The following is a 14,481-nucleotide window of genomic DNA, read 5'->3' on the forward strand; positions in this document are numbered from 1 at the left end:
TGATCTTGGGGCACAGCCGCGGTCATCAATACGAACCTATCTGAATGCTGATCACATGATCCTGGGGACGCTACAAAGGCCGCAACTGTGAAAAACGGTCAAAAGTCACTTTTCCCAGCGCCGTTGTTAACTTTGAACGGTCACTAAATGAACGGTTGAAAGTCAAGGACTTCCTATATGAGGATTCCTGCCTTGAGCAGGGGGTAGGTCTAGAAGACCTCCAAGGTCCCTTTCAGCCCTATCATTCTATGATCCAGCTTAGCCTAACCGTGACAGTGATCTAATTGTCTTCGGAAGACTGGACAGCCATTTGTCTGAAATGGTATAGGGTTTCCTGCCTGAGCAGGGGGTTGGACTAGATGACCTCTAAGGCCCCTTCCAATTGTTGTTGTTGTTGTTATTAAATTTTAACATGCTCCTTTTTTTTTTGCTTCTGTTCCAACCCACGCAGGCAAAAAGAATAAGCTACGGGTATATTATTTGTCTTGGCTACGAAACAAGATCCTGCGGAATGACCCCGAGGTGGAGAAACGACAAGGCTGGGTGTCGGTGGGCGACTTAGAAGGCTGTGTACACTACAAAGTTGGTGAGGGTCTTCCTTTTCCTCCAAGGGCCCCGAACGCTGTTGAAATAAGGGTCTGGCCAAATGAGGGCCATCCTTTTCTTTTTTTAAAAAAATTTATTATTTTATTCAAGACAAGGTTAAAATACAAAGTGCAACCCCTTTCCCCCCACCCCAACAAAAAGAATCCTAAAGAAGACAGAAAAGGGGAAAAAAAGAGGACAAAACACAGAAAACATTTTAAAAAGGTGTATCAAAAAACAAACAAACACCACTTTAACTGAGAGATAGAATCAAAATCCCCTGAAGTGTTAATTCCCCTTTATAAGGCCTTGGTAAAGCCATGCTTGGAATAATGCATCCAGTTTTGGTCACCAGATTATAAAATAAAAATAAAAATGCTGAGACTCTGGAAAGTTTTGAACCGGCTTCCATCATCTTCAGACAGCACATCTGGAGGTGATGGAGACTCAAATCCAGCACATCTGGTGGGCATCCAGTTGGAAGAGCCTTGAGGAACAGATTCATGAAGCTCGTGTTGAACATTGCTGACCAGCCTGTCTCTTAGATGCATTAGATTATTATGGGCACGTGAAGTGCGTAAAAAATACACAGAAGCAATTTCACGACAGAAATATATGACAGAAACCAATCTGTTTATTTATTGGCACAATCTAGGTTTGGAGGTTAATACAACCCTTGTTTGTAGAACGTAGGATCCCAGGATATATCTTACATCTATATACAGGGTGCTCAGGCAGGATATTTGCATACAATCTGTAGAATGAGACACGGGCTATGGAGATAATTTCCCCCCAAGATTTATATTATCATCGATGCTCTGTTTTTAACATAAGTCATTACATAATGATTCTGCTGGGGCTTGATTACTGTCAGCTCATTCCAGCTTTGAATTATTCCTGAATAAATATGTAAATCAGGAACTGTGGTCGATCTAGGAGCTAGGAATCCTAGGATAAGCAGTCATGTAAACCAACCAAGGTCTTTGCATGACCCTCAAGTGTGTACGGCACCGTAGATCAAATCCCATTGCATTGACACTAGATCAAAATCCTGTTACATTCGGCTGCACGCTCTGGCTGTTTAAACAGTGATTTAGAATGCTCTCTCAATCTTTATGCCTAGCCAATTAAAGAAAGAAATGATTGCTTTGTAGTGAAATACGAGAGGATCAAGTTTCTGGTGATTGCCGTGAAGAATTCAGTTGAAGTCTACGCTTGGGCTCCCAAGCCGTATCATAAATTTATGGCTTTTAAGGTAAAACGGTAGAACTTCAATCAATTCAATTAGTGCCTTCTTGTTGAGGGTCTTGGGAACATTTGGCTAAGGAAATGAAGTGAAAGGATTTTCAACCCATTGCACTTCCTCAGATTTGTGGGTGGGTGGGTGGGGGCAGTTGTGATAGGAAAGTAGTGCAAATTGTGTTGTAAATCTATGCTGCAGGTTTATCCAAAACTCTTAACTGATTTGCTTTTCATGTACGAAAACGGCGGGCAAGGCTGGGTGGGGGCGGCATTAAATGTGTCATTAGCTTAGAATCCTTAATTTGCCACAAATGTTCCAAGTCCAGCCTCCCTTGAATTCTATTCACCCTTATCTGGTGCCAATTTAGGACTGGCCATGAGTTGACTAGATTCTTGTGTGTAGGCTTGAATACATCTTTTGTGCTGCAATGGTCCTGATCCTTTGTGCCTGACTTTTCAGCCTGTATCTGCCTTTCTACCTATATCAACCCTGACTCTAATTTTATTGTGTCTACTTCGTAAGAAAGTTGGAACATGCATTGGCAGGTAGTTTGAGTCACTTCTAGAGGTGTCAAGATCAGCGAGATGGCAGGTGCGGGGGTCACCATCTGTCCCCCACCCTTTTTTTGCATGGGCATCAATGCCACACGCACAACGGCACACCCACCATCTTGCCCATTTGAGCCCCCCAGTTGGATATTTATGATCATGTGATCTGCTCAGATCCAAGTTCATAACTGCGTGTAATCGGTATCCCAATAATAAAGCCAAATGTGTCGATCCCTCTTTTGTGCAGTCCTTCACCTCGCTTCCTCAAAAACCACTCTTGGTGGACTTGACTGTGGAGAACGGGCAGCGGCTGAAAGTTATCTATGGGTCAGCAGTGGGATTTCATGCCATTGACGTGGACTCCGGCTCGGTGTATGACCTCTATTTGCCGACACATGTGAGTATCTAGATGGTGGTGTCGCGCTTCAGCTGTAACTAGCCATCTTGACTGATGATGATGTCGTCATTGCATAGGGCAATTTTCCCTCTCTAAGGCATCCTCCCCAATGTGTGGACTTCAGCTCCCAGAATTCTCTATCTTAGCCTTTACTGGGACGTCAACACATTTGAAGGACATCAGACTGAGATTGGCTGATTTTGAATGTTTCTCCTGACATTTTTGGATCCGTTTGGTTTTATCGAGTTATTTACACTAACAACCTTCTCATCAGTTCACAAAAAGGATGGGGATGATTAGCTTAGTGGAGCACTGAAGATGCCTCTGCTCTTTTTTCCCTCCGTTGCACCTCTGGAAAGGAGGAACATGAAGTCAAGAGATCACCCCTGGACTGTGGTGGTGCAGAGGTTAGAATGCAGCATAGCAGGCTAACTGCCCACTGCTTGCAGTTCAATCCTGACCAGTTCAAGGTTGACTCAGCCTTCCATCTTTCCAAGGTCGCTAAAATGAGGATTGTTGGGGGATAATAGGCTGACTCTGTAAACTGCTTAGAGAAGGCTGTAAAGCAGTATATAAGTCTTAGGTCCTATTGCTATAGCCAATGCAACCCTCTGTAGGAGACACTTTATTTATATTTTATTTTATTTATTTTATTTTAGAAAATTTATATAGCTGACTATTCGCTTATGGAGATTCTCGGTGGCTTACAAACACAATGTAGAAGAAATAAAAATAATAAAAAATATATATAAAATAATAAACCCCCCCCCCATTCCCTTTAAGCACACACAAAATAAGCTGGTTTTAGGACAGGATAAGAAGATAGAAGAAAGAGGCCATTGGATGGCCTGAATAAAAAGTAAACCAGCCAATGAAAAGGATCATGTTTTTAAACAAAAGATTGGCTTTGATGGCAAACCCCCCAATTTAATTATCTGCGCAAGGAACAATCTCTCCCAGTCAGTTGCCCTCGATAGGGGGGGTCTCCCCTAGGAGACGTGCGATTCCTATTTCGGCTCGCTTGTCACCGTTAAGAGGGAATACACTAAAAATACACCTTCCCTCAAGAATATAGGAATGGAAGTACGGTTCCTGCCCTCCTTCTGAGCTGCAGCTGTCAGGGTTGGAGATGTGAATAATTGTCTTCTGAAATTCTCAATTTGGAGCCAGCGTCTTTGAAAGCCAACGGACGGAACCCGTCTCTCTCTCTCTCTTTTTTTTTTTTAACCTTCTTGCTTCTGGCTCCCCGGCTTTGATTGCTCATGCAACTCAACCCAAGGCAGCATATTAAAATAGCTTTCCGGCTCTGGGTCCCTATTCTGGTGTTGCGGATCGTTGCAGCCGTGATCCCAGACCGCATGGGTGGGCAAGTACGTCCAGCGAGTGAAACGTTTCTTGTGCTTTTCCTTTATTTGCAAGATTTGCTTGGCAATAGAGTGGCATGAAGGTCTTTAATGGGCCTTGGGTTTGTTCCTTGCGTTTTAAAAAAAACAACCCACTAATAGCAGCCATCCATCCCAACTTAATTAGTTTTTGAGGAGCTTCTGTCTCTTGTATTGTAGAGGTGTTATTGTCGGCAGAATTAATTTTACCTGCTGGTTTTTTGTAACGGCAAAGCATTCGTTTTAGGGATGCTGCTGCAAATCCTTTCTCTCTCTCTCTCTCTTTTGAGAAGCACCCGAGGATTTGAGAAGTTATATATTCTAAATTGCTTAAAGCTCTTTGAACATTTTATAGCCTGGACGGCAAGGCTTCTCTGCATCTGGATGGAATGTGTGCCAAGGAGAGTTTAGTCTGGGTGTTTTTGAACGCAACTTGTTTCTCCTGTGTGTGTCTTTATCTGTGTCTTAAAGATAAGCCTCTAGATGACCTTCAAGCAATGTCTGTATTTATTTAGAGAAAGAGAAGTAAAGCTGGAACGTAGCTGGAACTCAACCAGAGAACCACTGGGACTTAGACGGTATTAAATAGGGATTTTTCTCTGCATCAATCCAGATTTGGAGGGTGACGTGATGTTAGGATGAAAAGAATCGACGTTACCTTGATTTAAATTCCAGCTCTCCTCAAAGGGGCTATTTGCTGTCGGTGAAAGGAGAAGGCCAGAACATGTAGGGGATGATGTCCCCACAAGGGATCTCCCCCTGGTGAGGTTTTCTTTAAAGGAACCTGTGGGGAGCAGGTTTAACCCCAATCTAGAATGCCTCCTTCTTCCCAGGTGTTGAGTTTAAAGATGAAAAGAGGGGAAATCCATCTGTAGACTTCCCTTAGCATCTGGCTTGGCTATCTCACATAATGTCATGCAGTAAAAAAAAGAAATCTGCATTTTTCTTTTTCATCCATGTCCTTCATCCTTCTCTTTGGTGAAAGCAGGTTGAGGTTTTGCCCTCTGTTTTGATGCAGAAGACCACTCTGGTGGACATTTCATGGGTGATGTTCTTCTCTCCTTCTAGTGATGAGGCAGCCCAGGAGCAAGTGTCAATGCTCTCTCTTTGGATAATAATGTTTCCCTCAGTCATTCTCCTAAGTTTATCAAATGTCTAAGAAACTCCAGATTGAGAGACAGGTTTAGTGTTTCGTCAAACATGCAGTCTTGAATGTTATCATCAGCGTCAGTTGAGGCAACAGGCAGAAAAACAGGCAATTCCAGTCACACACACAGAAGAGATAAAACGTAAGGTTGAAATAAAAAGATGCTTAATAGTAAGATGAAGTGGCCTCTCTTTTTCCTGTCAAGATTGAGCTTAGGCTTATAAAAACGATGACAGCGGAACTAATAAAACAAAGAAATAATTGCTCTCCTGTTATTGTTGCACTGTTTGCAGATCTGTCGAACTAGAAGTCATGTAGTATATATATATATATATATTTTAAAAAAAAGAAACCACACAATGTATTAATTTCTTGCTTACATTGCTCCCCTCATATATTGGTAAATAAAATGCGTGCAAAATTCTTCGATATTGCAATTTAGTTGAGTCACCTTTCCAACTTCCTTGTACAGCAGTTTTGTGATTCTGTATTTTTTTCCCCCCCATTTTCAGAAAGAATTGAAGTTTCAGCAGTTTCTGGTGAATTAATGCAAAGTTATAGAACAAAATGCCCTCCCCGTCTGAGCCAATAATTTATGTATGCCATGCTAGGAAATGATTGAGAACAGAACTGAGAAATAAAACCCTTATCATTAGAATAATCTCAGTCAGCCTGTGTGCTTTTATGTAATCTATTGCTATATTGTCGTTTATTTTTAGGCTGTTTTCTATAATTCTGTAATGCTCAGAAGAATTTTTAACAGGATAATTTCTATGCTAAGGTGCCCTTTACAATCATTTTTACAATGCTATTGCAAGTCCTCCCGCATCCAAATTACTCTGGGTTTTATTTATTTTCACAACATGAAACTCCCCAAATTCAAAGGCGAGTACTGAATAGGCGATCTTTGATATTTAAAGAGGGATAAAAGAAACACCTTTTCTCAGGTAGCAGCTAAAACTTGATATTAAAAAAAGAAAGACATGTCTTTTCCTTTGTTATCGACTCTGAACACAGGAGAAAGTACATTGACATTTTCAAAGAGATAAATCTTTTTCGCTTCTCCGGATCTCCAAGCTAGTTGGTTTTTAAATGCTCTGTCGTGACACCTAAATTGATGGACTGTAGTTACTTAAGTTGTAACTTGTTCCGTGATGTAAATCTTCCTAAAATATTATTTCAGATCCAGGGAAATATTCATCCGCATGCTATTATCATTCTCCGGAACACCAGTGGGATGGAACTTCTGCTGGCTTATGAAGATGAAGGAGTCTACCTTGATATTTATGGGCACTTCTCCAAAGAAAACATTTTGCAGTGGGGGGAAATGCCCACATCAGTAGGTATGTAAAATGGACTGGAAGCGGAAGACATACTAAAACAGTGGTTCTCAACCTGTGGGTCGGGACCCCATTTGGGGTCGATTGACCATTTCATGGGGGTCGCCAAGCAAGGCTGTCCGCCATTTTTTTGGTCTGCCATTTTTTTGGTCCGCCATTTTTTCCCCCTTTTCCGGCGGGTGCCTTACCTCCCTTGGGCTGGGCCCGCTGGTGGTCGGCCTGCTCCGTCTCTGCCGCTTGCCAGCTACACCTCGGCCGGCGCAGGGGGCGGAACCACGCATGCGCGGCGCTCCCGGGCAGGGAAAGTCCTCGACTTACGACCGGTTGGGTAGTCCTCAACTTACGACCAGTTTAGTCCTCGACTTACGACCGGTTGGGGTCGCATTAAAAAGGTTGAGAACCACTGTACTAAAACCACATCTACCTGCATGTCTGACCGTGCCACTGATTGCAAAAAGTGCTGAGGTTTGCAGCTCCTCATTTAAACTTGTTTTGGGCACCTACCATACATGGGAGTGGACAAATCACATTTACTCTTGTTCCCTCAAAGTCCTTGGTTCACGGTGGTGTTCTTGCAGATGTTTCATCACCCAGCTAGGGAGCATCATCAGTACTAGAAGAGAGTGCAGTTTGCAAAGAAGAGGAGAAGGAGAGAAGGAGGAAGATGGTCAGGTTCTTGATGCTCTCTAAATATGGTGGTTTTCTTGCCGTTGACAACTTCAGTGGTTGAAGGAAGTGGGGTTTGCAAAGAGGAAGAGAAGGGCAGGAGAAAGAGGACTGTGGGGTCCTTGGTGCTATCTGAGCGTGGTTGTTTTCTTGTAGGCATTCCATTTCCCAACGAGGTAACAACTTCAGTGGTAGAAGGAGTGGGGTTTGCTCTTTGTTTAAGATCAGAACACATCCTCTCCAGCAGCCAACATCCAGATAAACAGGGATTAAGACCAGACAAACAGTCAAGTGGAAAACAATTCCCTAATCCCAGAACTACCACGGAGAAAACCACACACCCCGCTAACACTGGCAGGACAAGCTACTGTATATAAATAGGGAGCACACATCACACTCACTAGCACTGATGATGTTACCTAGTTGGGTAATTGAAACGTCTGCAAGAAAGCAACCAAGCTCAGAGAGCACCAAGGACTCCACAGTTCAGCCCTAGCTACAAATATTCCCTTCTCTTATTACTTCATAGAGCAAGGCAAGTTACTTCCTTTTTGGTGTTGCCATTATCACAATACTTCACCTTCCCAATGATTTTTTTTTAATATTAAGAATCAGAGCGGCATGGTATAATTAACACATGTCAAGACAATTGTTTTCCCTGGTACATTAATGTTTAACACTGTCTGTATAATGTCAGGTTCTCTCACCTGACAATCTAGCATTAGCTGCATGATGTGAAGATCTCAAGAGATAAAAGAGCTATCAGCAGGTGAGAGTTAGAAGGGGAAAATCCTAGTTTTTGTTACTGAACCTGTCTGGAAATTTTAAAATTATATCCTGGAGGAAGCAGGCTAGGTTACAGCTCACTATGATAATACTGGAAGGAACCTGGAATGCTGTAGATTTTTTTTCTCCCTATCTTGGCCCTATGTGCAGCTGAAAAGGCAGAATATTTGATTTTTTTTCCTATTAAAATAGAGAAATGTCTCCATTTCTCAGAACCAGGTCTGAGGGTTGAAAGGAAGAGCTAGGATGGAAGCAACACAGATGGATTTGTGCAGGCGAAGCCTCAGATTGATTAATTGTAATCAATGTTGAACGAAAATTAAAAAAAACATTTTTTGGGGGGGGGAAAGGCAAGGACAAAAGAACAGCTTTTTTTTCCTAAAAGGGTCATCTTTGTTTTTCTCTAAACTTTGCTTACGGTTCAAGGGGGACTCTATTATTTTGTTTTTTGAGGAAACATTTTCCCAAGTAGGGATCTAGTCGAAGGTAAAAGCCCCGCTGTTTTCAGGAAGCTAATTCTTCACTTGTTTCAACCAGCTCCTGCGTCACGAACGTTAGCAATAAAATAAAGCAATTTGCAAAATTTTAACCGGTAAAGAGAGAAGGGAGGAATGAAATAATCAATAGAGGTCAAGAAATGAAACATAGGGAGCTCTTTAAGAATTTAAGGCACTAGACTGGTGGAGTCGTTCTAGTAATTGGAACAAGGAAACTTAACTCCGGAGGGAAATTAAAGTGGTGAAGCTACCGTACTTAAGCGGTTGATTCTTCAAAAGATGCAGAGCTGAAATTTCAGGGTTTCTCTGGACAAGAGGCTGATACTTTGAAAACAAGACAGCAGGAATATTAGAAATAGACCGTTTTTTCTTTTTTCTTTTGCTTCAGTCAGTTTGGATAAGGGTACACCATGAGTTTTATAACACTTGTGTGCCTTCTTTGAAATTTAAGGATGAGGGGTATATTTTTCTGGTTCCCCAAAAGTCTTAGATTACCCATGGAATTAGGAGCATGGCTGCACCAATTTTCCAATCTCTGTTGCTCAGGTTTGAACTATGGAGCCTCTGGTAATCTCTGAACAAGGTTGATTGCTTGCAGACATTTCATTACCTGACTAGGTAACATCATCAGCGCTAGAGAGGGTGGGGCGTGCCCCCTGTTTAAGGCCAGAGGACATCCTATCCCGCATCCTACACCCAGAGAAGCAGGGATTAACACCAGACAAACAATCAAGCAGAAAACAATACCTCGATGTAGGAACTACCAAGGAAAACATTTCATTACCTGACTAGGTAACATCATCAGTGCTAGAGAGGATGGGATTTGCTCCCTGTTTAAGTCCAGAACACACCCATTCCAGCAGCCCAAACCCAGAGAAGCAGGGATTAACACCAGACAAACAATCAAGCGGAAAACAATACCCTGATCTATATTTGGATTACCCATGGAATTAGGAGCATGGCTGCAACAATTGTCCTAATGGAAGATAATTTATGTCACTCAGGGTTGAACTGTGGACGCCTTGGTGGTCTCTGAACTTGGTTATTGGCTTGCAGACATTTCATTACCTGACTAGGTAACCTCTTCAGGGCTAGTGAGGGTGGGGCTTGCTCCCTATTTAAAGCCAGAACGCATCCACTCCAGCAACTAACACCCAGATAAGCAGGGACTAACACCAGACAAACAATCAAGCAGAAAACAATACCCTGATCTAGGAAGAAAAGGGGAAAAAACCCAGCTAGGTAGAGAAGCACACCGAAGCTTCATTTTTTTCCCCAGCCAGCTACATCACGGAGATCAGAAGGCCCAAGCAACAGACACCATAATCTATTTATAGGAAGGTGCAGCTGTGGGACTGCAGCCTGGTGATCGAACAATAGATGGGGCAAGCTCCAACTTGCCTCGGTGGGAACAAACAGTCCGCATTTTTGGATGCCCGTCAACATCTGGAAATGTCATCTTTTATTTATGAAAGTGTTTCTCTCCTTATGTCAGCTGGAAAGCTTTCCCTGTGCGGGGTCTAGCGATTAAGATAAAGCACTCCGTCCCTGGCCTCGAGCTTCAGATTGAAAAGGTTGTGATAATAAAGGGGAAAAAGAAAGGAGGCAGGTGCAAAGAAGGAAAACAAGAAGAATCTCAAGCTCGTAAAGATCTTAGCCTCTCCCCCCCCCCCCCACGCATCCTGCTGGAGGTGTAGCTTTCTCTTAGGAGATGGGATTTTCAATAAAGGAAATCACATTTAGCTTTGGCCTCAACAAATTAAGAACACTGGCCTCCAACTTAGTGGAGCATATATCTAAGTTACATTCCCCACCCCACCCCGCAAGCAAAAGGCTTGGAAGCAGCATTTGAAAAAGTCCCGCAATGTGGCTCCAGGAGCTTGTAAGACAATCCTGTCCAAGCTAGAGCCCAAGTGGCACAGATTGTAATTCTTCTTCTTATCAGATGGAGCCTTCGCTACAAATACTAGAAGTGTGGGGAGGGGGTTACTATTGCCAACAGCTTCCCGTGAACAGGACCATTTATTCAGCCTTTTCCTCTGTCACTTGTCTTTGTTTTTTGTGGGTTTTCTTTTACTTTTTTTTTTTTTTTAAGAAAAAGCTCCATTAACTGTTTGTTTGTTTCTTTTTTCTTCCTAAAAGCTTATCTTCAGTCCAATCAGGTGATGGGTTGGGGCGAGAAAGCAATTGAGCTGCGTGCTGTGGAAACGGGATGTCTGGAAGGCGTGTTTATGCACAAGAAAGCTCAAAAGCTGAAGTTTCTGTGTGAAAGGAACGATAAGGTACGTGTGCAGAGGTTGGAAGGGGTGGGAGGGAATCCATCCATCCCTTGTACCAGAAGAAGAATCTGGTGTTGTGCTTAGTCGTGCTTCCAGAAGAGACACGAGATGTTCTTCTGGTTCAAGAACCTGGTTAGAAGACTAGATTTTCCCCGACATGGCAGTTTATGCCAATGTTGGGAGGGGTGGTATGGAATTCACACCCGAAAATGAGTTAGGTGTTTTTAGTTGTGCTTCCAGAAGAGACACAAGACGTTCTTCTGGTTGAAGAACCTTGGTTAGAACCTGGTTAGAACCTGGTTAGAAAGCTAGATTTTCCCCAACGTGGCAGTTTATGCCAATGTTGGGAGGGTTGGATTAAAGCAGTCTTCGTGTTTATGTCTGCCGAAGTATGTGCACTATTATCAAATTATGCTCAATATTTTTTTTTTAAAAAAAAGTTGGAGTGACACTTTCCTTATCTCTCTCCTCAAGGTATTTTTCGCCTCTGTTCAGTCTGGAGGCAGCAGTCAAATTTACTTTATGACCCTGGGCCAAAACATACTGTTCAACTGGTAAATCCCTTTGGAATGAAGGAACGTTTGACTTTCCCAGTTTCTATGAGCCATATAAAGCTTAAGTTCGTTTCAGAAGTTGGCCCCTCATCCCTGCAACGAAAAGGAAAAGAAAACACCCACGATCCTCACACTTTCCTGCAGTTGCGGAGGGTACAACTCTTGCAAATGTATTGTCCGCTGTTTGAAATTCGCTGTTCGGTATCCTGGAGAGCCCGTTTTTTTTGTTGTTGTTTTTTTAAAGGCAGTTGTGCCAAGCACAATTGCACCGTTGAAGCCAAGCTCCCCATCTTACAAAGTATGCACAGAGCTGGGGGAAGGGGGGGGGTGTTTGCACAAAGATTGTAATGTTGTTTTGTTTGGTGTTCAGGGGGAGGAGAGGGTGTTTTGGTGAAACGGTGTGTTCCGTGCAAGCACGCCTAGCGATGAGGTGGAGACAAACCTTTGGATTGCTCAATTAGTTTGGTGGGCTTTGGCTTTCCCAGGTGTGGATCTGTCTTCTTCTCTGAACTCATCGGTAACATCTCTGTTGGCTGGGAGATTTCACAGCCTCGCGAAACGTTCATTCATTTCAGCAAGGAGTATCCACTGGGAGAAATTCCCAGGGGAAGTCCATGTTCTCAGCAATTTGAGGCTAGAAGTGTCCGCGGGGACACCAACAGCCCAGTTTCTACCCGATTTTGCAATTGTTTGTTGCAAAGCACGGTCTCTTCTCGTGCGTGCTGTTCCATCAGATTTCTGCGGATATTCTAAACCATGAAAAAAAAAATATCCTCAAGCAAGATGCTGCTTTTCGTTACTTGCTCAAGCAGTCGCTAATATTTGAATGAGATGGACTCCCATCCCATCTGGGATTCGGTCCCTTCCAATTTTTTTTTTATTCTTGCATCTCAACGGAGAACTTTCATTTAAGTGTTTTGTTTCTAATGTAATGGTAGGATCAACCGCCCCTCCCAGAACGAGGTCTAAAGGCCACTCTAACTGGAATGACCACAATGTCCATTATCCTCACAGGTCTGGGACAATTCGCCCCGGGCAACTTGCTTCGGGACAAGGGTTACACTAATGTCAAAGAAATGGTGGAACAGAGTCATTAAAGAAAGGATGCAACAGGAGGGACAGAATTGAATGTGAATGACAAAAATTTAATTATTTTAAATAATTAAATTGAATTGTCGAATTGTCCTGTAGCAAGTTAGCCATGGTGAGTTTTTAAGAAGAGACTGGACAGCCATTTGTCTGAAATGATATAGAGTTTCCTGCCTGAGCAAGGGGTTGGACTGGATGACCTCCAAGGTCCCTTCCAACTTTATTATTATTATTATAGTTGGCCACAGTGACTTGGCCGTGGTAAGTTGACCGTAGCAAGTTGTCTCATTCCAAACCTCACTCTTGAAGCTAAGATTAAAAAAAAAGAAAGCAGGCATTTTATATCAGTCACATCTCATTGAGGGACACATCTCTGGAACGACACACTGTGTGGTTCCACCATATTATATTCTCAGGGTTTACAATTCGGGTTGTACTCTTTCTCAGGTTTTGCAAGACTCCACTAAAGTTTGTACAACCCTTTGGGAAAAGGCAAGGCACTGTTTTATTTTATTTTTTAAGGCGATGAACACTTTCGACAAAATTATTTTTATCCAAGAGAGAAGCGTATACACCTGAAGACTACGGGAGAAAGGTGGGGCGCGTGAAGGATTTAAACAGGCAGTGGATTAAATTCCAGCATGAAATTGCCATCAGATGGTTGTTGTTTTTTCCTGAGTGTTGCGTTTTCTTACGTGTTGCAGTTGCAAGAGGTATGTGGGATTCAGTTCCTCAGATTTCCAGTCAAACGCATATCCGAGAACTGGGCTGGGAATCCCGTCTTCTCTTCAAGTCCCTGGAGAAGCAATCACTGTTCAATGGAATAAGGGCTGTTAGAGGAGGAACCGATTGTTACTCTCCTATAAAGACATAGCATTTTGGAAAAGAATTGGGAATGGAACACTGCTACAATCAGGCTATGTTCCCAATTTCTAGCCAAAGACTGGGGTAGGGAGTGGGGGGGGGCTTTTGTCATGAAAACAATTTCTTGAAAGACTTCTCTTAAGTTTCTTTAACTTTCTTAGGGCAGCCAAGCTCCTGGCCATCTTTTTAAGAGGTGAAAATAACTTGTTTTTATGGAGTGTTCCTCTTAAAGGGATAGCCTTTTGTTAATTCCAAGACACACGGGTCCATTCGGCAGGCTGGCGGTTGTGCTTTTTTTTTCTTTTTCTTTGTTCAGCGTCGTGAATTAACAAAAGCGTCCTGATCACTCCCGTCTTGATTCAAGTACTTTTAATAGTCTTTATCAAAATATAAAATGCAGAAACACAAAGAACAGTGAAGGTAATGGGGAAATAGGGGAGGGAAATCCATGCAAATCACAATAAACCTATTTTGTAGGTTTACGGTGACATGAGACTAACTGGGAACTACATCTGTGAAACTTAAAACTCATCCCAAGTGGATTTTTCTTTTCCTGACAGCTACTTTGCTGAATCACTCCTCAAAGCTCATTTTCGGGAAGCCATTAGCTATAACAAAGTGAAGCTCTTTCTTATTCCTAATACATAATTAGTATGACAGTTAAGATGGGACTCTTGATACACGGCAGGTTAAAAAGGAAGGGAAGAGGTGTTGATTTTCTGGTTCCATTTAAAAACAGAGTGAGAAGGAAGTTGTGTGTGTACCTGCAGGGGACCCAGATGGTTGTCAACAGCTGTTGTCGGTGTTCTGGCTGCCTGCCTAAATATCCTTAACTTGGAACAAGCAGGAGGACCAATTTCGGAGCAAGTACACATAGGGGTGCAATGTGCAACTGTTTTTTTCCCCACAATTTGAAAATAAATTCAGCAGGTGGAATTTAATCTAGTATATCTTCCCAAAAAGAGTTCCATCAAATAATTTAATCTTTAAAAACAAAAGAATCATCCTAGACTTTCTGATACTATAGGAATGAAGAGAGATGAGGATTTTTTTTTAAAAAAATGTTTTGATGGGAAAAGAAGAAATAATTTTAAATGCAGTCAT

At 42.5% G+C, this 14,481-nt stretch overlaps 1 protein-coding gene across 1 annotated transcript in view; it reads left to right on the forward strand.

The window, feature by feature from the left end:
- Positions 1-11,445, forward strand: part of LOC107296457 (TRAF2 and NCK-interacting protein kinase-like) — a 64,872-nt gene extending 53,427 nt beyond the window's left edge. Inside the window, 6 exon segments of the mRNA XM_029286072.1 lie at positions 452-586; positions 1,740-1,840; positions 2,624-2,773; positions 6,486-6,645; positions 10,734-10,873; positions 11,345-11,445. Of these exon segments, the coding sequence (XP_029141905.1) occupies positions 452-586; positions 1,740-1,840; positions 2,624-2,773; positions 6,486-6,645; positions 10,734-10,873; positions 11,345-11,428 (770 nt within the window). The 3' untranslated portion in view covers positions 11,429-11,445.
- The last annotated feature ends 3,036 nt before the right edge of the window (positions 11,446-14,481 follow it).

This window comes from Protobothrops mucrosquamatus, unplaced genomic scaffold (assembly GCF_001527695.2).
Source record: "Protobothrops mucrosquamatus isolate PMUCROS unplaced genomic scaffold, P.Mucros_1.0 scaffold2814, whole genome shotgun sequence".
Classification (NCBI taxonomy): Eukaryota; Metazoa; Chordata; class Lepidosauria; order Squamata; family Viperidae; genus Protobothrops; species Protobothrops mucrosquamatus.